The 25,593-nt window shown below is 53.9% G+C and overlaps 1 protein-coding gene across 1 annotated transcript; it reads left to right on the top strand.

The window, feature by feature from the left end:
* The first annotated feature begins 16,774 nt into the window (after positions 1-16,774).
* LHX1 (LIM homeobox 1) lies at positions 16,775-23,954 on the top strand. Its single transcript, XM_056326718.1, has 5 exons — positions 16,775-17,911; positions 19,075-19,301; positions 19,558-19,835; positions 20,364-20,529; positions 21,068-23,954. Exons 1-5 carry the CDS (start codon positions 17,742-17,744, stop codon positions 21,445-21,447), a joined length of 1,221 nt encoding a protein of 406 aa, XP_056182693.1. The 5' UTR covers positions 16,775-17,741; the 3' UTR covers positions 21,448-23,954.
* Positions 23,955-25,593: the final 1,639 nt, after the last annotated feature.

The following is a 25,593-nucleotide window of genomic DNA, read 5'->3' as shown; positions in this document are numbered from 1 at the left end:
AAATATTGAAGCATTGTAATAGATAATTCCACGTATTTAAACGCGACAGACCCCTTGGCACGATGTTTGGTTGGCAGGAGGGTGTGAAAAAGCCAGACAAAAGCAACTGGCAGGCTCGGGTTTGGGTTTCTGGCTCAGCCACATGTCTCGGAGGGGACCGGCATCCCCGCAGCAGCTGGGCACGGAGTGTCAAAGTGGGGAGCGGGGTCCCCACGGCAGCTAGGGACGGGGTGTCTGGGTGGGGAAGGGGGTCCCTACGGCAGCTGGGCATGAAGTGTCCCGGTGGGGAGTGGGGTCCCCACGGCAGTGGGCACGGGGTATCTCAGAGGGGACCGGCGCCCCCGCGGCAGCTAGGACCAGGGTGTCCCAGTGGGGAGCGGGGTCCCCACGGCAGCTGGGCATGGGGTGTCTCAGTGGGGAATGGGGTCCCCACGGCAGCTGGGCACGAGCTGTCTTGCCCCACAGGCGCTGGGTGCTGGCTCCCACAGGCTGGGGCAGCCCTCCTGCCCCCAGCTGAGAGTAGGGAGCTCGGCTCAGAGTTCTCCCATTAAATGTGAGCCATTCTCATTATGTTGCTCGTAGTATGATGCCTTGGCACATGCTGTGCCATAGTAAAAACAGGCCTTAAAGGACCGCCAAAACACACGCGTGAGCGCCCAGTGTTTGTAGTAGTTCCCTGCTGTAAATCCAGGGAGTGGAAGGGGATGCCCAATCCGGGTTAACTGCAGCCAAGGACAGCAAAAGAAAACTATACAAGGAAGCAGAGATTTACCACAAACCCCCACCGCTATCCTGTGCCATTCAGCAAAGCGTCGCGATCTCCAGGTAAATCAGAGCAGCTGAGGAGAGCACCTGGCAACAGCCGGGGCTTCCGTTTCTTGCCCTGTGGCTCCGTACCTGCTGCTGCTGCTGCCCTGGGTGCCGGGCTGGGGCTGGGGGCTGCACGGCTCTGCCACTGCCACCCTCGGCCACACGCGCAGCATTAGCAGCTGCGTGAGAAAAAAAAAAAAAAAAAAAAAAAAAAAAACAACACATACAATAATTGAGGTGGCAGCTTCAGCACCTGGGTTTTTTTTCCCTTTGTTGATGGTTTTTAAGGCTGGCTTGTATTTCTGCAGCAGCGCAGGGACGGGCTGTGGTGTTACGTGGGGCAGCACCACGGAGGACGGGTTTGTGTCTGCAGAGCTACAAGGGGACTGAGGAGCTGCAGCAGCTGCCTCCAGCCCTGCCAGCACGGCACGGCAGTCGCTCTGCAGGCAGGGGTTGTCAGAGCTCTCTGTCAAGTCTGGCAGCCAGACCCATTCCATCTTTAGTCCCCCACACTTCCTCTTCCTGCTAGGAGATGGGGTGGATGGTACCTCCTCCCTCCTCCTCCTCTCTGTTGCATTGACTGACACTAGCAGTGCAATTCTGCACCGAGTTCGTGTTTCAGATACAAGGGGTGATAGAGAACTCGGGGTAACTGCGAGAGTTTATGACTAAGCCTTGGGGCTGTTTTGGGAACCATCTCCTGCTGAACACGTGCAGAGCTCCTGTCAGGTTGTGCAACCATCACAGGTGAAACCTCAGGATGCCGCTGTAACGCAAATACTAATAATAATTAAATGGCACTTGGAGTGGCCAGTGGTTTCCAAAATCTTGTGAATCAGGGCTTTTTTGGCCAGGAGAGGTTTAGGAGAGGGTCTTCCTCCTCCCTGATTTAGCTGGTTGGGAAAGGGTGCTTTGAAGAGCTGCTGGGTTTGTGCCAATCCCTGCACTGGCTGCCCCCGTCCCCTCTGGCTGGCAGCAGGACATGGGCACCACGGGGATGAACCAGCACCCTCAGCTCAGCCCAACCCTTCTTCCTCTAGCCCAGCTTTGGCTGTGAAGTCAAGTTTGTGAACCTACTCCTAATCCCATTTACACCCCCAGAAATCCAGATCATCTCACTGGCTTCCCCCATAGCCTGGGTTTATGGCACCCTGACCTGGACTGGTGCCGCAGCCAGCTCCCGGCCACGCTCGCTGCTTGCCCCTGGGTTTGGTGCAGGTACAAGTTGCTCGAGCTCTCAGCAAAGTATTTTCTCCTCCGTTCCTCCAGCTGTGTTCACATGTAAACAACTGGAACTGCAGTGGAGTTCTTCATACAGCAAGCTCATCAGGGAAGACACAACAGGACCTTACCCAGATGGATGCTGGGGAGAGGAAAGGTTCCCATCGACTTCAGTAGCTTTTGGGTCAGCACTTCAAAATAGCCAGATTGCTTGTGAATTTTATATTAAATTAAGTTCCTACTGTAAATTTTGATGCCGACCATGAAACTGCAGACACAGTGAGGGAGAATTCCATCTGGGCTACTCCCGACACGTCGCAGGCAGAGCGGGGCAGGCGGAGGGGCCGCCATTTGGCAGCTCTCGCTGGCAGAGTATCAGCTGCAAACTCCCGTTAAGTGCAAACAGCCACACGTGAGCGATGCACAGGAGGTGGCTTGGAAGAAGGGATGCCCAGTGCTCGTTTGGAGCCACTTCCATCTGAGGCTCTCAAAGCATTTTATCCAGGACTGGGCATTTAAAATCACAAAATGCATTTGAAGCAGTTTATTTGCATTCTGCAGTGGGGGGATAGGGTCACGAGCAGGGTTCATGATGTTCCTGGGATAACAGAGCCAAATAATGGTGGAGGCAGGGACAAAATGCGGCCCTCCAAGTCCTCCGCTCAGGCTACTCTCGCTCACCCACTCTTGCCAGCTCTAGCCTATCTAGTCCTCTCTTAAGGATTAGAAACTTAAACATTGCTGAAAAGCAAGTCTGATAAAAGCTGAGAAACTTTACATTTGCAAGGAAAACATTAAAAACTGACTTGCCTTGGTCAACTCGTAGAATTAAAACATTTTTGGTTTTATGTGGAAAGCATCAGAACCAAAAGAACTCCGGTTATTTCTCCACGTTGAGATGTGTCTCAGTTTCTCAGTAGTTCCCAGTGCCTTGTTCATCCCACAGGTTTTTTTCCTTGTTGTATGACTGGCCATCCTGGGGGAAACTCTTGGGGATGAGTAGAGAGAGGGAAGAAAAAATAACAAACTCTGAAAATGATGGGGAAAAATTGCTCTCTTGTTTCCTCTAAACCAAGAAAATGTCAAGGAAAAACTTTCATACAGATTTTTCGGTGAAAAGTATGTTTCCTTGGAGAAATTTCAGGTCATTCTGTGACTAAATAGTGAGTCTGCTTATTATTCTGTCTGGTGCTCCAGGACTTTTTTTTTTTTTTTAAAGTGAAAACAACTTGAGAGAGAGAAAATCTCTTTGACACTAAAATCAAATAGGTGTGTTTGAAAGTAATTGGACTGGCCTGGAAAAAAAACGCTTGGTCGATAATTTTGAATTATAAAATGCCCGTTGTGCTGCTGGCGGGTGACCGGGGAGTCTCGGTGGTGACCGTGCACAGTGGCCAGGACGGTGCGGGGGGCAGGCATGGGGCAGGGTCCCCCCTGCACCTCCCAACCATGGTGCAAATGCCCGTCCTCATCCTCCCCGACACTTCCATCTACTTTGGCACTTAATTAGATGAGGAGATGGTGGAGCGCTGTTGGCACCTCGAGAGCACAATTATATGGGCAGCATCCTCGGGGGCCACAGCGCCGTGTGCCTGGGTTGTAAACGGTGGTGGTTCCCTCCAGCTGAGATTCCTGCCTAAACCTCGCTGGCGGAGCTGTTCCCTCGCTTAGCTGGGGCTGGCAGGATTTAAAATTCATGACTTCTGACTGTAGGGGCAGATTGGCCAGGGAGTTTAGACCAAAAATCCATCTTTTTTTCTTCTTAGAAAAAAATTAGGATAAAAGCTTTTTGTTTCATTTTTGTTTATTTTTGCTTTCTCCTTCCTTCTCTTTTTCCCTAAAGAGAGGTGAGGTACCCCACCATCATTATCAAGACATGATGCTGTGGCCCTAAGCCCCACCGAGCCAGGAGGCAGCTCTGCCCAGTGGGTCCTGCTGGGATGGGCTTGCGGTGCTTCCCCCCCACCCCCCACCCTGTGTCATCTCCTTCATCCCAAGAAATGCCGGCAGTTTGTCGCCGGCTCTGACCAGGCTGCCATATCTCTCACCTCCCCTCCCCATAAACCGTGGGGCACAGAGAAAGGTTAAATTCAGGTCAGCCCTCCCGCTCACACGTTTCTGAGAGCATCCCTTGGAAAGCCGCGGGGCTCCCCACGCCAGCGGTGCCTGCTGACTCCGACAGCAGCTCCGAGTCAAGGTGAGAACGGCGGCGGTTGCGGGGGCACTGCCCCAGGGACAGCTTCACAGCCCCGTGCTCCCCACGCTGCGGCCCCCTCCAAGCAAACTGGGCTTATGGCAAGCAGGGGGCAAGAGATGGATGGCAAACAAATGCGCCTTTGAAGACTGACAATGAAATAAATCACCCGGTTTACTTCGTTGGCACGCTTGATAATGCCGTTATCATAAAGAAGGGCCTGTTGGGAATGCCTGTGGCTGTGCCGTAGTAGGGGCTGGAGACACTGCTGGCAGGGGGCTGCGTGCAGGACCATCCCCTTCCACGGGGCACGGGGCTGCCCACCTGGATGAGTGGAATTCCATCAGGTGTCATAGCCTAACGCCAGCGTTGACCTCTAGCCCATGGCCATCCCTGCACAGCATCATTCAGCTCCACCAAATGCGTCCCCAGCGCCACCAGCCTGGAGCGCCTGATGCAGGCACTGGTGGTCAGTTTTCCCTGGAACTGAACAGATTTGGGATCAGGGTCACAGCCTCATCCGAGGGTTTATCCCAGCGCAGGAGGGATTTCTCCTCCCAGATCTGCCTCTCTCCGCTGCGCTGCGTGGTCCTTCCCTCGGCCGGGAGCACGTGGGTGCAAGCCCCAAAGGTGCTTCAGCACCTCGAGCCAGTGGGTTTCGGGCTCCTGCTTGCTTAGAACTGGCGGGGCTGGTTGAATTTGCTCCTGTAAATTCACCAACTGAGGCTAGGCTGATATAAGCCGGGTGTCAGCGTGTCTCAGAAAGTGGGTGCAACCCTTTGTTTTCACTAAATCTGCGTAAAATCATGCTTTTACACGATGTGGCTCCGGGTAAATCCTGCTCCTGACTGCCTCAATGCAAATCTGAAGTAATCCTTGTTTTAGCTGAATTACGTGTATCTGGCCACCTCTTTTCATGCTGGACTCAAACAAGGCTCTGCAGGCTGCCCATGCCCCTCCTGCCCTCCCCTGTGCTCTGGGTAAGGAATTCCTGACTTTTCACTGGTCCTAGATGGAGAAAGGAGATGGAGAAGGAAATGAGGAGGAGCAGGAGGCTCCTTCCTCCACAGAAAGCTCCAGCACTCGTTGTGGTGCACAGGCTTAACTGGGACTTCTCAGCCCCTGAGTGTAAAGTGAAGCAGGTGCTGAAAAGCTTGATTCTGAGCTGCAGAAGTTGGCCATTTTTCCGTCAACTCAACAAGGAGCAGGATCTGGCCTCAGGTCCCTGCAGGGTTAGGGCCAGAGGGCTCCATGCCTCCTGCGGTCCTGCCCATAACAAAGGAGAAGGCAACAAAAAGGAAAGGAAGGGGCGAGAAAATATGGAAAAAAATGAGGAATGCTGAAATGAAGTTGTGCTTGTTCAGCTCCCTCAGATGCCCGGGTCTCCATCATTAATATTAAGCAATCCCTGACAATACCACTCTGCATTTTCCAAAAGAATAACTATCAGCCTGGTAAACAAACCTGGAAATGTACAAAATTCAGCAGAATGTCTCATCTATAGAGGCTTTATGATAAATGTAACAAGGCAACAGCTATGCAAAAAAAAAAAAAAATTAAAATGTAGAAAATTGACATTTGGAATTGAGCTGGGATGTGCGCTGGAAACGCCGTCGTCTTATCGACAAGGGGGGGGACCTGCAGCCCTTTCTTAAACCCCAATGATACAGGCTAATTTATATGCAGTTATTCACGTGTGCAGTAAATTCCAATTATGTTTACAGATGTCTGCTTAACATTTATGGAAAAGGAACCTCAGCATGTCTGAAATATCCTTATAAGGGTTTGGACTAGGCTATCTTTTTTCCTTTTTTTTTTTTTTACCAACACAATTTAATTATATTTTGCAGATTTAAAAAAAAAAATCCTGCTGAGCTCTCTGATAGAAGGTTTAACATCTAATGCATATATTTTTATTGTATGACCGTTTCAGAGTTGTTTTAACTGTATTTTTTTGTTTTCATGTAAAACTCAGGAGTTTAGCTGATCTTTTTAGACACAAAAAAAAAAAGCCAAATAAGTGCACTAGAAGGTGTACAGGTTTTCAAATGGTTTTCTGTTGTAGATTATTCTTTGTTTTGGAATTTCTTTATTTAAAAGAAACGTGTCATTGCGCCTGTGTCGTGTGTGTGGCACTGTCAGACCTGGGGGTGCGACAGTTCTCTTGCCCTCTGGCATATGAAGGTGCCTCGCATCCATCTGTGGTTTCCCCATCAGCGGTGTTTCTTGCCCTTCTCCCCACTGCACCTGCACGTTTCCTTCTCCTCCTGTTTGCACGTTTAGCTGCAGTTTTATATCACGTTGTGTGTTGTCACTGCTGATGATTGTAGTGTTGGTGAGGCTGAATAATTTGTTGTCCAAGCCCCAGCGTACGGGGGTCCCTGCCCAGAGATCCCATAGCCTGGGTGGATCCAGCAGGCAGCTGGGCACGCACCTGTAAAGGCGGATTTTCTGACTGTGGTACTAACAAGAAAAATGTGTATTTTCAAGATGTGTGGGGCAAGAAGCAGAAGTTTTCACACTCTCCCACCCTGGGCTCTAAAGGTGGCTGCAGCCCGCAGGGTGACGGCCCCACGGGGGGACCTGCCTGGCCCAGCTTCGCACCCTTCCCTGGCACAAGCTGGACCTCAGTGGGGCAGGGGGGTTCCCCCAAGGAAAAGAGTATTTTCTGCTAATTCTAAAGTTGCTCTTTTCAAATATTTTTCCTCCTCTGTAAATTTGAAACACTTGTAGTTTATTACAGCATGCTGCATGAGCAGCACCACAGTGAGCAGCAGCCTGGCTCTGCAGATGTGTCCAGCTGGGGACAGCACGTGTCCAGCTGGGCACCAAGCACCAGGCACAGCCCTGGCATGACCTCGGGGTGTCCCACATAGGGATTGCCACACAAAACTGAAGGGTCAGGATGCAGTATCAGTGCCTCACTTTTCCTCTGGAGAGCAAAGGTGATGCAGGCTTGCCTCCCAGGGCTCTGCAGCAATGCGGCTGTTACCCCAGGTCCCACCCTGGTGACGTGGATGGCACCAGGTCCCCGAACACAAGTGTCCCTGTGCGTGTCCAGTGAGTCGTTTGAAGTATTGCCACCCTGCCCCCAGGCACAACTGCTCATAGTGCTGGTGGTGCGTACACTGGAGGTATGGAAGAGCCTTTCCTTTAAAGCTAAACAAGTCAGTACCTTACATATGAAAGTACTTGAATTCAAATAGAGGGATGAAAACTGCATCAGTATTTGGATATGGCATTTCCCTCCTGTGTGAAGCACCAGCCCTGCAGAATATTAATCTGGGGGTTTAAAAGCTACGGTAGGAAGTCATCTTCCCAGAGCATACACAGCCCTAAACCGTTCCTCAAACACTGGAGCAACCCTGCAGCACTGGAGGACTCTGCCCTGCGTGTTTGCTCCCCCAGCCTGTGGGCAGAGGTGGAAGGAACCTTTCTGCTGCTTCCTCGTGCTTCCTCGTGCAGGGACATAATCTCCTGCAGGTATGCAGGAAAGGTTTGTCTTGAATTAGCACCTTACTGAGTTTGTGTAAAGACATTGGAGGGAACAGCAGCGAGCAGAGGCTATGCGCAGTGCACAGCCAGCGCCCGTGTTGCTCCATTGGCACGCAGCCCAGCGCCACGCACCCGCTGCATTTCACCTTGTGCACAGACACCACAGTGATGGAGCGGCTACAGACACTGCGGGCTGACCCTGCTTTCCTTCACAAGCTTTGGAGTGGCTTCTCTGGTTCTGCAAAAGAAGTGATAACAGCCTAAGGACATAAAATTTGGTGTGGGTTTTGGTTGGTTTGAGACTATGCAGTTGATGCGGGATGCAGAGATGCATCCGGGGCCTCCCTACAGAGCTCAGGTCGGATGAGGATGAATGCCCAAGCTCCTTCGCAGAGGTTAAGGGACCCTTTGGGAGGCCGTGCCAGCTGGCAGCGGGCAGGCTGTCAGGTCAGGACTGAGGGCAACGGGTTCTAACATCTAGGGTGCTGGGTGAGAAGGAGTGCTGGTCCTCGTAATCAACAGCACAGCACAGCAAGCGTTAATGAGGAATTTCAGAGAGGGAGGAAGAGGAAGACCATGCTGTGTGATGAGAGTAACTTATTTGATCTGAGAGCATATGTGGAATAAACGCGCCAGATTTTAAAAATTAGTTCTGTTTATTAGCACACCTTTAAGGAAATAAATAGTCCATCATTAGGAGTGATGTCTTCTCAGCAGCCATCTTCATTATTATTAACACATTTATCTAATAGCCGTGTGAATTTCTTTCAGCTGTTTATTCTGGAATCTTAGAGGCTTTACAAATATTAACTGATTACATCAATGAAGATTTTATTTCATCAACTGAACAAAGCCATGGGTAGGGAATTCTGCAGACTCAGACTTCCTGAGCCTGAACATCTCAGGAAGTTTCCATTTCCACACACACCCCCATTCACCATGCTCCCAGCATGAGGCAGGTGGGCACAGAACAGCTCCCTCAATAGATGTTGTCAGTGAACATGGTGTCATTTCACAGGTGGGAAAAACACACTCTGTAAAAGCGGGGCTTGGGCTCTCTGCCGGAGGAAGCGTAGATAAATAAGGGACGCTCCAGTTGAAACAAGGTTCGCTTGTTTGTGAGCAGAACAAGTTCCTGTGCCTTTGTGGTTACACTGGTTCGGGGCTGGATGCGTCAGCCGCTGCTCTCCAGAGCCACCTTCACCTGTGGATACAGAGAGGTAAGAACCGCGCGCTGGGACCCGGCGATGGGGAGTCCTGGGGGCCGGTACCTCGTGAGTGACAGGTTCAGCACCAGGCTATGCAAGGCCATGGGTAAGGAGAGGCGTGGGGTGCTGTCTCCCCCGCCAGCCCATCAGCGATCCTGGTTGTGCAGTACCGTGCGTGTGCCGTCGGTGTTAACAGCCTGTGCCAAGGGTTCAACAGATGGCTGCGCACCGGAGGTGCCCAGCAGAGAAAAGACCGGTTCAGGCTGTGGCATAACCAGGGCAGGGGTGAGCAGCCTTTCCTGTGACATTTTTGCCCCTTTGGAGTGATCATGTCGCCATGGGGCTGCATTTCCAGCGCAGGCGACGCCCTGCAGAGCTGCCAGACCCCAGAGCCTGGTCCAGCCCGCAGCAGCAGCCCTGGGGACGGCAACACCGATGGGGCCTGGTGGGTTGTTGTTTTTCCCCTGTCCACCAGACAACACAATAAGGAAGGGAGCCGAGAGGTGAAGGGTTGTGAAGGGTGCAGTGCATCCATGTGGGAATTGGGAGATTTGGGTTGTGCTCATCTCTGGGTGACCCTGGAGAAGCTGCTCCTCACCCTGTGCCCTCCGGCACTGCCTCACCAGCACAGAGGTTCTGGCAAGGATCTCCAGCCCAGCTGGAATACGAGAGACAACGATGCTGAGGAATGATCTTTTCAGAATGGTTTTTAAAGTGAACTTTGAGCGTGGAGGATTGGTCCTTGGTAATGCCGGTGTGGCTCTGCCCTGCAGGGGGGACTTGCCCTGGCATGCAGCAGAGGACAGCAGAGCATCAGCAGGCAGGACCCTCCAGGGGACAGAGCTCTACCCCTGGCTTCTCCTGGAAAAATTAGCTGAAACTAGTGAAATTTCACATTCTAGAACAGAACGCTCTGTTTTTTTCATCTTGGAAACAGTGTATATATACACATCAAGAGTAATGGGATTGTGGCTGTGCATGCCATGTTCTTGCTATGGTGTGGAAATAAGCTGTGTATGCACATGGCCAAACTTAGAACATCACTTACTGTACAAGGGAAGGGAAGGCAACAGGGGTTTTAAACGTGTATTTTTTGTAACATAATGTGTTTGGCCACATCTCCTTACAGCAATGCTCCAGTTTCATGCCAGTGCAGTGGTGACCCTATAGAAATCAGATGCTCAATTAGTAGCTCAGGTGTCACAAGCAGTGCAGTGCTGCACAGTGCTAACAAGCCCTATCTGGACCGTGCCAACAACCTCTTTAATTGCATCCCCACTTGCAGTGCCGGGGCGTGTGAGCACTTTGAGCCGTGGGCTCCCATGCAGCATCCACCTTTTACCTGGCTCTGGCCCACCTGGCCCAGGCAGACCAAATGTTGTGCTGAGCTGCAGACACCCATCAGCCCAGAACTTTGTTGGGCTCAGGCTGTGTAAACCCAGCTGCTTCCATTTGTGTGTGTACGATAAAGCAGGGAAAAAGAAAGGCACGCTGGCCAGAGCCTCCTCATCCTGTCAGAAGTCTTAAAATAGAAGCCTATATAAATAGGGTGTGACATGGGATATTATATAGTAATGTGGTATCAAATTATGGAATCTATATATAGAAGATTAATCAGAGGTCAGGACTAAGCAGACAGATATAAAAACAGCCAGGAGCTGTGAATTCATTTTCACAGATGGTGAAAGAAGTTTGTGGTGCTGTGGTACCTTGTCCAGGTGATGCTCTTTTATCATCCCAAACCGAGATGTGCTCCTGCATCTGCAGCAGGTAGGCAGAGGGCAGTGCTGGTTTCCCACTGGTGCAGGTGTATCATCCCTATATTTTATTGGGATAGCCCTATTTGTTTTGGTGTCAATTATTTTTCTCAAATGCTCTGCATGACGGTGATGTCAGACACCAAAAGCTGACATTTTGATGATGACAAAAAAAACATTTACAGTGGGAACCTTCTTCTCCAGCTTGCAGAGGACAAGTAACACAGCCGCCTGTTTCCTCTGCGTATGGGAAGCCAGTGACAGTGTTAGGTAGAGGAAAGTGCGTGCAGTTACTCCTTTCTAAGCAGGAAGATATGTTCCTGTTGGGTAGGAAGGTACTGTCCACCCTCAGAAACACAAGAACCAAAGAATTTGCCCGGAGTCACACAGCAGGTCAGTGGCAGGAGCAGGGGGGAAGGTCTGGACACTCTCTTCGCTCCGCCGCTGCCAACAGACCCACTGCCTCTGCACAAAACTGCGGTACGTGTGAGATAGGTGGATGAGATTGACTCTCACTCCCAGGGAAGTTCAGCGACTGTGAAATTAGTAAATTACACAGGCCCATAGAACTTAGAAAAACAATATAATCCTGGGGGTACTGAAATAATTAATTTGCTAATCAACTACACCTTGCTTTTTTTTAATTTGCAAATAGCGCTCCATTTTGTTTCCCCATTTCAGCCACCTCCGGACGAGCAGCGTTCCAGGCAGCCAAGCCAGGGCCGAGCGCTGCAGGATGGGGCTGCGGGCACTGGGGGGAAGCTGCCTTCACACCGCCGTGACCCCAGCAAGTGCTGGGCCCTGCTTTTTTTTTTTTTAGGGGGGGTGCTTGCTGTGCTCTGGATCCGGTCCCTCGATCCAGCCGCCAACTGGCGAGGGGAGAGCAGGAGCTGCAGGGCTCCTGCAGATGTTTTGTGCTGGTTTGTCTCCTGGTCTCACTGCGCCGTTGTTTGCTTTAAATCATTTCAAATGCAGAGGTTGTCAGACAAGACAATTAACATGGGGAAGGGGGAAAGTATTACCATCCATTATTTGCCATAACATGAATTTAAGCCAGGAAGTCAAATGATAAAATATGTGGTGAAAAGTGTTGGTGGTGGGAGTGCCTAAATGAGTAATAGCCTTGGGCTTCTGAGCCTTGAACTTAACGTGCTAAGTAAATCCCCGAGGTCAAAAAGTATGAAAATTGTTGCAGCTTGGGGAGATATATTTTAACTTTGCAAAAAGGTCCTCGCAGATGCGCGGCTGGGCTCGGTGCAGCGGCGATGCGGAGCAGCGTGCCGTGCCGTGCCGTGCCTGCTGCCGGAGCGAGCCGCCGGGCTCGGACCGACGGGGGGGGAGGGGGGGCGGGTTGGCGGAAAAAAAAAAAAATAATAAAATCAGTTGAGGTGAGGAGGGGGCTGGGGGGCAGCGGGGGGCGCGCACAGGCCTTTTGGCGAGGCGGGAACGCTCCGTGCGCCGGGAGCGGCTCCGGCGGGTCCCCAGCGCCGGCGGGACGGGGCAACCGGCCGGCAGCTCCCCCCACCCCCAACCGAGCCGGCCCGGGGGTCCCCGCTCCGTCGCGCCTGCCCGCTGCACTCCAGGTCTTCCCCTTTAAAACTCTTTTTCTCCCGATCGCGCTGACCATGCGGCTGGATTTATGGAGAGAGATGTTTTAGCAGAAATCCCCCCGAGTCTCCCATCAGCCCTAAATCCCCAGCCTGCTCTCCCTGGGAGACCTCATGACACAGAGCATGCCAAAACAGCTTCGTTTTGCCTATGCATTAGCAATCTATTTTACCTTTTTGACATCTCTCACACATAAAACCGTAAGAGAGAAATAAAATATCTGTCTCTGGGCGAAAATAAAGCTTTGCCTCCCTCCTGATCTATAGGATATAAAATAAAGCCATGGCTTTGATAGTGGCTTTTCCTTATACTGGCGTTGCTTTTGCACACACGGAGACAATGAAGATGGATGAGCCGGGATCGGTGCATCCTCCTGGGGTTTGTTTCACCCTCTTTTTTTATGGTCTCCCCCCGCCCCCACCACCTCTTTACTTTTCTTTCTTTTCTCTTTTATTCGTCTTTTATCTGCCCTTTCTCTCTTTAACAACGTGAAGAATCCCGTTCAGCTGTCACACACCCGGGCTCCCCGCCGGGCTCGGCCCGGGCCCGGCCCGGAGCCCCCCCGCCGGGACCCGCTGCCGAGACCCTCTGCCGGGCCCCCCCCCCCGGCCCCGTCGGTCCCCCCCGCCTCCCCCCCCCCCCCCCCCGGCTCCGCCGGCAGTGCTCCGTCAAACGCAGGGACGCACACCTCGGATTTGTAATTATTTATTAACTATATTTCCCATAAACAATGCATGAGCTTGGAGTGTAAGCGACAACATTTAGCGACGTGGAAGGAAACCCGGGAGGGCTAATCAAGGGGGGGGGGGCGCGGAAAATAAATAAGAAAATGAGGCGAGCGGAGCCGGGCGGGACGTGGTGCGGGGCCGCCCGGCCGTGTTTACCATCAGCATCGACCCGAGCGTGGCAGGATAAACCGGGACCCTCCAATACATAATTTAAAGATTTTTTTATTATTATTTTTTCCCAGGCTCCTTTAAAACAAACCTGGCGCGTACCGATGGATCCTGTCCAGCACCGGGTTTATTGCGCGGGGATGTTCTACAGGCTTAATTACATCTTAACTTCAATATTTGTTTAGTGCATTAGCCGCATATATATTTAATCAGGCGGAGGCGCTCTTCCTGCGGGGGAAAGTTTCGGAAGGGGGGTGATGGGGGGGTGTGACCCCCGTCCTCTACACGGGCGGCCCCCCGCCCTGCTGCCTGGCACGGCGGGGGCTGCTCCCGAGGGAAGCACCGGCCGGGGTGCGGGGACTCAGTCGGGGTGCGGGGGCTCGGAGCGGGGCCGAGGGCTGCAGCCCTCCCCGTCGGGGATGCTGCCGGCCACGGCAGCGGTTCCGCCAGTCGCTCAAAGCCGGGCAGCATCACCGATCCCGGGTGCGGTCGTTGTGAAAGGTTCAGGAGGGAAAAATAAAATCAAATTTAAACCAAACCAAAACAAGCAGAAAAGAAAAGAAACAAAACCAAAAAACCCACCCAAACGTGGGGAAGGAGGGAGCGCGGCTCGGCAGTGGCCGTACCCGGCGGGGAGGGAAGTTTCTTCCCCGGCTTCGCTGGGGGCTGGAGCGGCTGGGGAGGGGGCGGCCCGGCCCGGCTGTGGTCCCCGCGGCTCGGCCCGCAGCCCGCCCGGCCGGCTCCGGTGTTTGTACAGCACTAGTGCCCCGTAAAGGAGAGAGAAATCCCATTACCGAGCGCAACGGTGTAGAAAGGCTGATGATAAACAGGGTGATGTTTAACTAAAAAGACGGGAACGACACCAATAAAATGCAAATTCAAACTCGCCTGAAAGGGACATTTTTTTCCCCCTTCTGTTTTAGTTTTAAAATAAATTCGAGGTGGATTTTTTGATTGTTTGGTTTGGTTTGGTTTTTTTGGGTTTTTTTTACTCTTTCAATTTCCTTCTTTTTCAGCACGGGGGCCGGATGGCGGTGCTGGGCTCCGGCCCTGCCGGGGTGCGGGCCTCGGCCGCGGGGGCGGGGGGCTGGGGCCCGGCCGGCCACGGACCTGGGCGAATTGCAAAATACGATGAAAAAACAAAACAGAAAAAATACGCAAAGCAGACGCGCTGCCCTGGGAGGGGGCGGCGGCGGGCCGGGTGCTGCGGTGCTGGCCGCCCCCGCGGCCTGGGGGATCGTTCCCTGTCCCCTCGGGCTCCGCGGAGCGCCCCACGCCGGGACACTGTCCCGCGGGGCGGGGGGCCCTGGGAGGCCCCCCTCGGCCCAGTGTTTTCTCTTGGGAGCCCGCTGCGCAAACAGCGCTGGTATTTTCGCCTTTCAAACCGCCTCTGAGTCGGGGTCTCCCGGCCGGCGGGGGGGCGAGGCGGACCCAGCACACCCCACGGTGTCCCCCCTTCCCGGGATCTGCGCTGCTGCCACCCCGCAGCAGCGTTCGGGGGTGGGGGTGTTGCGTGCCGGGGCGGACAGGGAGCCCCGCCGTAAATCCGCCGGTACCCCGGGCCGTCGGGCCCCGCTCCCCCGCGCTGTGCCAGGGCCGGGGGAGGGTGCGGGGGGCACAGCGGTCTGTGCCCGCCTCGGAGACCCCGGGCCTTGCGTGCAGCCCGGGAGGGGGCAGGGGATAACCAGCTGCTTTCGCTAACGCCTGGGAAAGGGGGGGTGGGGGGGTGGGAGGGGGGGGAATTCTCTGTGAAAAACTGGTGCTTGATGGACATAAGATGCTCATCTCCTTCCCCTCATTCATCCCCACCAACACATGTCACTTGGGGGCCCGCAGTCAAAGGGAAGAGGTCCCCTGACGGCAGCCTGCAGCTGTCGCCTTCCCGGGTGGAGGAGCGAGGCCGCCCGCGCCGCCCCGGCCCCTCCGCTCCGCATGAGAAGCGGCCCATGTGTGGGGGCACCGGCGGGCGGGGGGTGCCCGGGGCTCTATTGATCCCCGCAACCGGCGGCGAAGCAAACCAACAGCTGGGCAGGGACGCGGCGAGCGCTGCGCGCCCCGGTGCGCGGCCCCGACGGGGCGGTGATGACCGGCTCCGGCGCGGGGGTCGCAGGGAGACCTGGCGTGGGGCAAGGGGGGCAAAATCGCAGCCCTGGGGGCTTTTAAACACCGAGGCGATGCTCCGGCCCGGGGACAGCCCCCCGAAGTGCCTCGCAGGCTCTCCCAAGCTCCGTGCTCCCCGTCGGCGGGCAGGGCGCAGAGCCGCAGCTCCAGCACCGGAGGGGGTTTTACTGCCTTCATTTTCCTTTTTATTTTCCAGTTTCTCCCTCCCCCGCTCTTCTTTTTTTTCTTTCCCCCTCCCCTCAAGGACGAGGAAAACGGAGGGGACCGAGAGCGCGGACGGTGGGCGCGGGGAGGCGGGGGATGCTGCGGGGCGGACGCGCAGCCGTGTGTAACCCCCGGGCGCGCTCAGGCCGTTTCATCCGGCGTTCGCCCCCAATGCCCCCAATGCCCCGCCAGCGGATCCATCGGCCCGCGGGGGGGGGGGGGGGGGCTCCGCTGCGGAGGGGCCCGCAGGGGCCCGACCCGCGACTGCCGGGGGTGACACCTCCCCGGCGCGGCAGCTCCCGCTGGGCAGCAAAGCGCGAAGGAACGAGAAATCACGTCCCTCCTAACCGCCCCGGCGACCGACCGAGCCCCTGGAAAGTAAAAGTAAATTAATTTTTATTAAAAAAAATTGGAGAAAATTTTTTTTAAAAAAGTACATCAGCGGCGGCGGTGCCCATCGGCCCCAGACGGGCGCTGCGAGCGCCGGCAACGGAATCACCGCGAACTTACCGGCGCCTTCGCTCTGCCCACGGCGGCCGTGTGGCACCGGGGCCCGCCGCCCCCTCCCCAGAACGCGGCCCCTCCCGGGCACGTCGGAGCGCCTCGGGCTGCGGCCGCGGCCCCGCCGCATCTCTCCTCCCAGGAAAGGCGAGCCGTTGCGGGTGTTTCCTCGGCGAAGCGCCTGGCGGGGGGCTCCGCGCCCCCCATCCTCGGGCTCCGCCGTTTAACGATGGGGGAAACCCCGCGAAACCAGGAACTCGTTTGATGCCGCTTCCCAGCGCGCCGCTTCCGCTGGCCAGTGACGGGAACCGGCCGGTGAATCCCTATAACGGCTGCGGAACCCTACAGGGAGGGTGGGCAGACCCCGACGAGCGGCCCCGTTGTTCCCCCCGCTCCGCGCCGGCCCGCGCACCGACACACCTACCCGCTGCAGCACGCTCCCGGGCCTCCGAGCAGGACGCGCCTCGGCCGGGCCCGAGCGGCAGCGGGCCGTCCGTCTGTCCGTCGGCCGGCCGGTCCCTCCACCGTGCGGTGCGGTGCGGGCCGGGTGCGGGCGGAGGCGGCCGGCGGCGCCCCGGCGGCTCTATAAAGGGGCGCGGACGCCCCGTCCGGCGGCGGCGCGGCGGGCGCGGGGGGGGGGGGCGGCGGCGGCGGCGGCGATTGGCCGGGGCGGGCGGTGACGTGTGCGCGCGGTGCATAAGGCTGCGGCCGCGGGGCTGCCGGGAACATGCAGTGCGCCCTGCGCTGCCGGGACGGCGCGGGCAGCGCCGCTCTCTGCCCTGCCCTGCCCTGCCCTCGGCGCCCGGCACGGCCCGGCCCGGCCCGCCGCCGCGGGAGCCCGCGGATCAAAAGCCGGCAGCGCCGGGCGATGCCGCGCCGGCTCGGCGGGGACGTGGCCGGCCGCCGCGGGTAGCGCGCAGGGTGGTGCGCGGGGGTAGGTAGGAGCCGGGCGCGACGGTACCGCCGAGACGTCGAGGGAGAGAGTGGGAGAGGAGAGAGGACGGAGCGAGGAGCTGCGGAGCTGCCCCCGCCCCCCCACCCCGCGTAAGGACGGCGGCCCGCTCCGCGGAGCGTAGGGCTATGCCGCCGCGGCAGCAGCCCGAGCCCTTCTGACCGCTGCCGGCTCTCCATGTCTCCTTTTGTTATTTTTTTTTTTCCTCCTTTGATTTCTCTTTGGGAAAAGCACTTTTGACTCCTGACTGCTCTACCTCAGACCTGAGAAAAACTCATCACGCTTGCTTTTTGGCGTTGGTTTTCTTGTTGCTGTTGTTTTTTGTTGTTTTTTTTTTTTTAATAATTGTTGGGGTTTTTTAATTTTTATGAGCGCCGATCTTTATAGTCGTTGTTGTTTTATTGTTACTATTATTATTATTATCATTGTCGCTGTCGTGGTTGGTAGCGGCCGGGATTCTGCGGTTGTGTCGAAGCGCTGGTCTCCTCGGGCAGTGGGTGGTTTCTCCTGTGTATCCCTCCTAGGACACTCGAACGAAGATTTCTCTTACTTCCTTTCTTTTTCTCCTCCTTCACTTCTCCAAGGCTTTTAAAACAAACACACAAAAAAAGCAAACCTACGCTGGTGTTGTCGTCTTTTTAAAAAATTTTGTCGTTTATTTTTTCCTTTTTTTGTTTTTGATTTTTTTATTGTTTGTTTGTTTTCGGTTTTGGTTTTTTTTTGCCTGACATCTGGGAAACCAATACCCCCCACTCTCAGAAATAACCAAAGACAATGGTTCACTGTGCAGGCTGCAAAAGGCCAATCTTGGACCGGTTTTTGTTGAATGTACTGGACAGGGCTTGGCATGTGAAGTGTGTTCAGTGCTGTGAATGTAAATGCAATTTGACAGAGAAATGCTTTTCGCGAGAAGGCAAGCTTTACTGCAAAAACGACTTCTTTCGGTAAGTACCGGACCCCCTGCCCGGAGCCGTAGCTCCTTTGCATCCATTTTTTATCTCCTTTTTTATTATTATTATTTTTGTTTGTTTTTTTTTTTTTCCTCCTTGCTCGGCGTGACCCGCAAACGCCTCTTCCCTCCCCGTGAGCACGCAAACCCCTCGCACCCGCCAGTGTTCCCCCCGGTGATGTCCCGGGGCAGACCCGGGAAGGGCCCCCCCAGGCGCCCCGTCGGGGCCCGCAGGGCGAGGCCGGGCCGTTCCCCGCGGCCACCGGCCGAGCTCGACTTCCCCGAAGTTGCCTCCGAACTATCGACCGGCGGAGCGGGAGCGGTGCGGGCCGGGCCCGGTGCGGCGCAGCTTGGCGGCTCCGTGGGCCCGGCGCCTCCCCTCAAACCGAGCCGAGGCCGCCCTGGGGGGCAGCGACCCCCGGCCGGTGAGCTGATGGAGAGGGGAAGCGGGTACTGGTGCTCGCTCGCCGCCACATCCCCCCGCGCATCCCGGAAGGCCGCGGCGCCCGGATTACCCCCGGGCTCGGAGCGGCCGCCCGCGCCCCCCGGCCCGCTCCCACCCCGGCCATCGCGGCAAAGGGCGGCTCTGGGCCGGTGACCGCAGCCCTGCCTGCCCGGCCCCGCCGTGCACCGGCACACCGCATCGCCGGCCGGTGCCCCTGGGCCCGGCTGCCGGCAACCCCCCGGCCCTCGCCGCTGCCCCCAGGGGCTCAGCCCCCCGGGTCAGTCGCTGCCCCCCGGTGCGGTGCGGATCCGTCGCTGCTCGGCCCTCGGCGCCCGGGCCGAGCCCGCACCGGCGGCTCCTGCAGGTAGTGCGTGGCCGTGCCCGGTTAATAACACAGAATAATTTCTGCTTAATGTTTATTAGAGTGTCGTTAATCAATGTGTCGGGGCGCAGAGGGGAAACCCTGGATAACGCACCCCCGGTGTTTAATGAATTCCTCAGCACTTCATCCTCTGCTCACATCGGGTGCTTTTTTTTTCTTTTTTTTTTTAAACACATCATTTCAAGCACTGGCTCGCCAGGAGGAGCGGACGCGCTGGCGGGATGCGCGGTGCCGCGGAGCATCCCTGGGCGGGCGCGGGGCCGGGGGCGCCCGGCGGGACCCCGCGGCGGGGGTGGGCGCTGCTGACCCGCTCCCCGGCCTCTCCCCGCAGGTGTTTCGGGACCAAGTGCGCGGGCTGTGCCCAAGGCATCTCCCCCAGCGACCTGGTCCGCAGGGCGCGGAGCAAAGTGTTCCACTTGAACTGTTTTACGTGTATGATGTGTAACAAGCAACTCTCAACCGGCGAGGAGCTCTACATCATAGACGAAAACAAGTTTGTCTGCAAAGAAGATTACCTAAATAACAGCAATACTGCCAAAGAAAACAGCCTGCATTCAGGTGAGGGAGCGCGGCCGGGGTGGTGCGGGGCAGGGATGTGCCAAGCCCCGGCTTCGCCGCCGGGTGGGAGCTGGTCCTCTCCCCTTTTCCTTCTCTCTTCTCTCTCCCTTCCCTTTTCCTTCTCTCTTCTCTCTCCTCTCCCTTCCCCCTCTTCCTCCTCCTCCTCTCCCTTCTGCTCTCCCCTGGTGGTACCGCAGCCCGTCCCCCGCGGTCGGTGCCCCCCAGCCTAAGCCTGACCCGGACTGCTCTCGCCCAGCCACCACCGGCAGTGACCCCAGCCTGTCCCCGGACTCCCAAGACCCCTCCCAAGACGACGCCAAGGACTCGGAAAGCGCCAACGTCTCCGACAAGGAGACAGGCAGCAACGAGAACGACGACCAGAACCTGGGGGCCAAGCGGCGGGGCCCCCGCACCACCATCAAGGCCAAGCAGCTAGAGACTCTGAAGGCCGCCTTCGCGGCCACCCCCAAGCCCACCCGGCACATCAGGGAGCAGCTGGCGCAGGAGACCGGCCTCAACATGCGGGTCATCCAGGTACCGCCGCACCCCGGGGTGCGGGGCCGGGCGCGCAGCCCCCGCACCCCGCCCGGGGGGTCCTCGCAGTCGTGTTAACGGCACCGGCCGGCGGCGGGGGCCGAGCTGCGGGTTTCCTTTGGAGAGTCCCGAGGAAGCCGGGAATGGTTTCGGAGTTAATAACCAGAAATGTGAGGGGTTAATGGATAAATAAGAATGACAATGCGCTGGAATTATTAAAAGGTTTATAAACCCGCAGCGCTGGGGGTAATGGGGGGTTAAAGGACCATTAAAGACGAGGTTAGATTGGAGAGTCTCAGTGTGAGGGTAATTAGGAGTAATCTTGTCAGGGTAATAAGAATTAACTCAATCATTCTTGACCCGCAGCCGGCGAGCTGCGGGGAGCGCGCGGCCGCTGTCACGCGTGGGCCCGGCCCCCTCGACACACGCAGGAGGGGGGGGGGGCCGGACATGTGGGGAGGGGGGGAATGGGGACGGGGACCCTGTGACCCGGCCCCCCGTGACCCGCGCCTGTCCCCGCCCGGCCAGGTCTGGTTCCAGAACCGGCGCTCCAAGGAGCGGCGCATGAAGCAGCTGAGCGCGCTGGGCGCCCGGCGGCACGCCTTCTTCCGCAGCCCGCGCAGGATGCGGCCGCTGGTGGACCGGCTGGAGCCCGGGGAGCTCATCCCCAACGGACCCTTCTCCTTCTACGGAGGTGGGTAACGCGCTCCCTCCGCGGCCCCCCGCCTCTCCGCCGTCCGCGGGTACCGCGCCTTGCGATGCCGGGAACCCCGCCCGTTCCCCGCACCCGGCCCCGGCAGGTCTCTTCCCCGCCTCGGCCCTGCACCGGGGAGTGCATCATCCCCTCCCCCCGGTTTGCGCCGGGGCCTGTTCCCCTCCCCCCGGTTTGCGCCGGGGGCTGCTCCCCACCGGGGTCTGTTCCCCCTCCTCTCAGCTTGCACCGGGGGCTGCTCCCCACCGGGGGCACCCCCTGTGCACCGGGGGCACCCAGGCCTCTCCGCAGCCTGGGCCAGTGCGTGGGGGTGCTGCCGCTGTGGGCCAGGGCTGTGCTGGGGGGGAACCCTCGGGGACCCGCCGGAGCCCGGCCAAGGTGTGTTCCCCGGTGGGTTCAGCAAGCTGGGGGTGGCACCGAGGTGGGCAGGGGTCCTGCCATGTGAGTGCACTCTTGTGTCTTTCCCACTCAGTGGCTCTGCCTGTGTATTACCTTCCCTCTGTCTCTCCTTGTCCACCAGATTACCAGAGCGAGTATTATGGCCCTGGAAGCAATTATGATTTCTTCCCGCAAGGACCTCCTTCATCTCAAGCTCAGACACCCGTGGATCTCCCTTTCGTGCCCTCCTCGGGGCCGTCAGGCACTCCCCTGGGGGCCATGGACCACCCTCTGCCCGGACATCACCCCTCCAGTGAGGCCCAGCGCTTCACTGACATCATGTCGCACCCCCCAGGAGACTCGCCCAGCCCCGAACCCAACCTGCCAGGGTCCTTGCACTCCATGTCCGCCGAAGTTTTTGGCCCCAGCCCTCCATTTTCTTCGATATCCGTCAACGGTGGTGCTAACTATGGCAATCACTTGTCACATCCACCAGAAATGAATGAAGCAGCTGTGTGGTAGCTTTAAAACAAACTGGGTCTAAGTAAGTGATGATCATCTAGTCTGCTTATTGTTATGGTGTACAGAAATGAATAAATATAACATCTCTCCTGCCCTAAGACAATATTACCTTGGGAACGAACTGAATCCAAAGCGCTCCAAGGCAAGCTTTGCTCTAGACCAGGACAATCTCCATGTTATGGTTGTATCAGACAAGCAAGGGGACTTTTTTGTACCGTTGACAAAGAAACTGGTGAAGCTGTACAGTAAAGTGCTGCCATACCATAGGATGGCGTAAGTTTGATTACCCTGTTGGATGTCATCCTAAGAGCCACAATCCTTAGAAACTTCTCATTTAAAAAAAAATATAAATTAATAATTGAATGAAGGAAAGGTCAAAGAAAAGGGGGAAAAAAGCTTCAAGAACTCTAGCATTCCCGGTTAAGGATGGTTCTGGCATTATGAATTTGTTTATTAATTTTTGTCTCTCAGAAAGTTCGACAACAAGAAACTCTTTTTAGCTTCAGCCATTTCAGCCTGCTGACTATCAGGTGGGACAACTTTCTTTTTCCTTTGTTTTTGTTTTGTTTTCCAAAATAGCAAATACTAAATGTTAAGCCCTCAGCACCAACTCTTCTACCTTCACAAAGCTACACGTACAAAACCTCCTCATCATAGCAAAGGTCACCACCCAGACCTCTAACGAAAATGACTTGAAAAAAAAAAAAAAAAAAGCAAGCATACAAAAAGTATTCTACCTTCACAGAGAGAGAAAAGCTAAACAAAAAGACTCTATTGAACTAAAAACAGTCAACTGTTTACGTCTAATGTTAAATTCAGGAGTTCAATGTTTTACTAATAAATCCTGTTTTAGAACCTCTTGTTCAAAAGCAAAATATTTTGAGCAACCAACCAAAATAGTTCATTTTCTTTTCTGTAGATGTTATAACAGATTGCAGGGCTTGTGGTTCACTGTGCTAGTTTGTAAAAGGTGTTGTTTACAGAAGGCAAAGAAAAAAAAAAACCCCACGAAACCCAGACAGTTGCCAAATAAAGTAAATATATAGCACAAATACTGTAAGGTGCTTTGCACCAGCAACCCAAGAAGGTGTTTAAAAAGTGTTACAAGGTTTAAAAAAAAAAAAAAACAGCAAACATCTTTGCTAATTTTTAGTCCTGTTGAACATTCATGGAATTGTTAATATGACTTATATAGACCCACACAGGTTTTATTTTTGTGTCTTTAAAATAAAAGTCCAAAATATTTAAATTTTATGGTCAAATATGCAGTCAACAGCTGCTACTTTTTTCTTTATATATTAAATTTCTCATATGTCTTTTATTGTTCTAATAAACCTAAGCTTGTGTGACCTCCAGTGCATATTAGACCATTCACTGTATGAAAGAAAACATGTTGGATAAAATTTGTGCGTTTTTAATAAAATTAGAAAATCTGATGTTTAGATAACTTGTGTTTCATTTGATGTTTTAAGCAATTTTAAATTGATTCTCTTGAGTAAAATAGCCCTGAGAAAGAATGATCCACTCTGCTGATAATCCTGTATAGCTCTTTGGCTTTGGTAGAAGTCTAAATCCCGGTGTCGGTGCAGATAGCAGTCAGTGGCAGCTTCTTTCCATCTGCAGGCTCAGTTGTTGAAGTACAAATAATATGTTACACTGTACATTAAATTTCAGAATTGGAGATTAATCAAATTGTTAAGTATATTAACTTATTCTTGGTTGGAGCTAAGAGAAAATATTCAAGATGCTTTTTTTATGCATAAACAAAAATGTATTGTAAATGTAAAAAAACTTGCAAAGATACATTTTTTTAATCGATCCATTTTCAGTTACATTAATTCTTCAAAGGTAATTTTTTTTTTTTCCTGATTGGATGGGTTTGAGCACAGCATAACCTCAATGTCATGAAAGTAATTTTAATCCTTTTTTAGAGCGGATACAAAGTCAATTGTTTAATAGCGTTTGGCATATACAAAGTTCTCTAAAGGGCAGCGGGGGAAAATTGTTTTGCTTTGCACTAGATACATACTAATTTTCTTGGAGAAAAATGAAACAAAAGAAGAAATCCTGGAACCTTATGAAATGACTGATTTAATGTTTTAACTATAAATCATTGCAGAATCCCAAATACTCGGTTCTTCAAAAGCAAAAGTCTTACTGATTCTGGGAGAACTTTGACCTGTGTTAGAAACAAAGAATTAGGTTCGGTTCTGAAAAGTCACTGATTTAAATGTTTTCCACCTGCTGAGCTATAAGAATGGGATGAACTATAATTGCATTATTTTCCTTCATCTCTCAACTAATCGTGACTCTGGCTGGCTTCTTTTTTATTTTATGTAGACACAGAAATTTACGCTAAAACTTAGACTTCTACATTCCCAGCGATTCAATTATTTATCTCTTTGGACTGAGGGGAAAAAAAAATCAAAATGCTTTAAAGTTGTATGATTTGTAATTTTCAATGGTGATTTTTTTTATTTTATTCACAACCTAGTTTCTATGCCCAGCAGAGGGGCCACCTAGATGAAGCAATAGTTCACTTTAAACACAAAATGTCTTATATAATAATATAAAGATAAAAACTATCTGCAAGGGATCTGTTAGTGTTTCTAAAAAAAAAATTCATGCTTTATTAAATACAGGGGAGACTTCTTAAACTCATGGACTCTGTGTCTAACTCATTTATTTGTCTTTTGTATTACTGCTCTGTTTTGTTGCTCCGTTTTGCATTTATATGAGCAAAGTAATGGGTGATCTATTTATTACAAACTTTTACTTATCTGGGCAAGTACTATGGATAAATACTGCTGTTTGCGCTTCTGGTCTATGCTGCTGCTTTATTGTTGAATCAATTATTTTAAATGGGAATTTCACCAAATAGGCTTATTTTGTAGAAAACATGTCTGCCACGCGGTTTTTCTTTTTTATATATATTTTTCTTTCTTTTCTTTTCTTTTTTTTTCTTTTTTTTTGCAACGAGGTACTTGTACAGAGTGTTCTGTGTTAATTTAGGCAGCGATGTGATACGGTTCAGTTTAGGTCAGTGGCTTGGAAAAGGGAGGGAGGAGAGCCTGTGGGTTTTCCGAAGCTCCTGTCCCCTCTGTAGGGGTTTTGCCCATCTCTGGGGGGGGGGGGGGGAGCCCAGGAGCCGTTCCCATGCTTAAGGCTGAGCTTGTCCTTCAGTGCTTCCCGGGATCTGCTCTGGAGGCCCCAGCGCTTTGCAGATTTGAATTCTGTGCTCTTCAGAGCAAGCTCGGTGTTTCTGAAGACCCTAATCCAGCAACAATTGCACAGTCAAAACTGCCTTTGAAATCATTGTCACGTTGGGTTCTTGTAAGTCCTTGTTTACAAGAGCGTTTCCATTGACTTCGGCGCCGTTCCTTGGGTGAATAGGGGCTGCGGGAGGGGGGCCTGGAAAACCCGCGCGGATGGGGCTGCCGAGCACGGGTGGGCAACGTAGGGATGCGCAATGTCATTTCCAACGCGGTTTTAAAGTGATTACTCTCTTTTGATCTCTCCTTCCTGGGCTGCAGCGGGTGGCAGTGACCTTCACCGGGGTGCTGTGCCCCAGCAGAAGGTGCAGCCCGCACCGGCCCCCTCCTGCTGCCCCTGTGGGACACGAGTGGGCTTTAACCATGCGAGGCTGAGGACTTGTGCAAACTCTGCGTGTGAGGCCGTTTGCTAGGAAAAAGGCACAAGGCAAATACTGTAAGTACTATTCCTCCCAGCTAAGCTAGACGAAGGAAATGTTTTGAAGGACGGTGAGTTCCCAGTGTTCAAACAGCTTGGCGTTTGGCCCAAGGGGGTTGCACGCTGGGTGCCCCCGCCGTGATGCTCCTCTCTGCCCTATCCCTTCGTCTCCAGCCACTGCTGGTCCCTGTTCACTCAGGCCTTTGCTTGGGGAACGGTAGGGCATCCGCAAAGATCTGCATCCCAGGAGTAAGAACGTACTTAAATTACGATTTGTAGACAAATGATGTATGTTATTTTAATATGTGTATGTGTACCCAGATGCTGAGTGACGGGTACACGATACAAATCTATAAATAAATATAACTCAGAAATTTCTATCCGTGGTGATCTACGTGCTTTTGCCATCCTAGGAAGCGGCAGGTACTGCAGTGGCCTCTCAGGAGCGATTCCTTT

The sequence above is a fragment of the Falco biarmicus genome, chromosome 1, assembly GCF_023638135.1.
Source record: "Falco biarmicus isolate bFalBia1 chromosome 1, bFalBia1.pri, whole genome shotgun sequence".
Classification (NCBI taxonomy): Eukaryota; Metazoa; Chordata; class Aves; order Falconiformes; family Falconidae; genus Falco; species Falco biarmicus.
The sequence above is the reverse complement of the archived record's forward strand: the minus strand, read 5'-3'. Positions and strand labels throughout refer to the sequence as shown.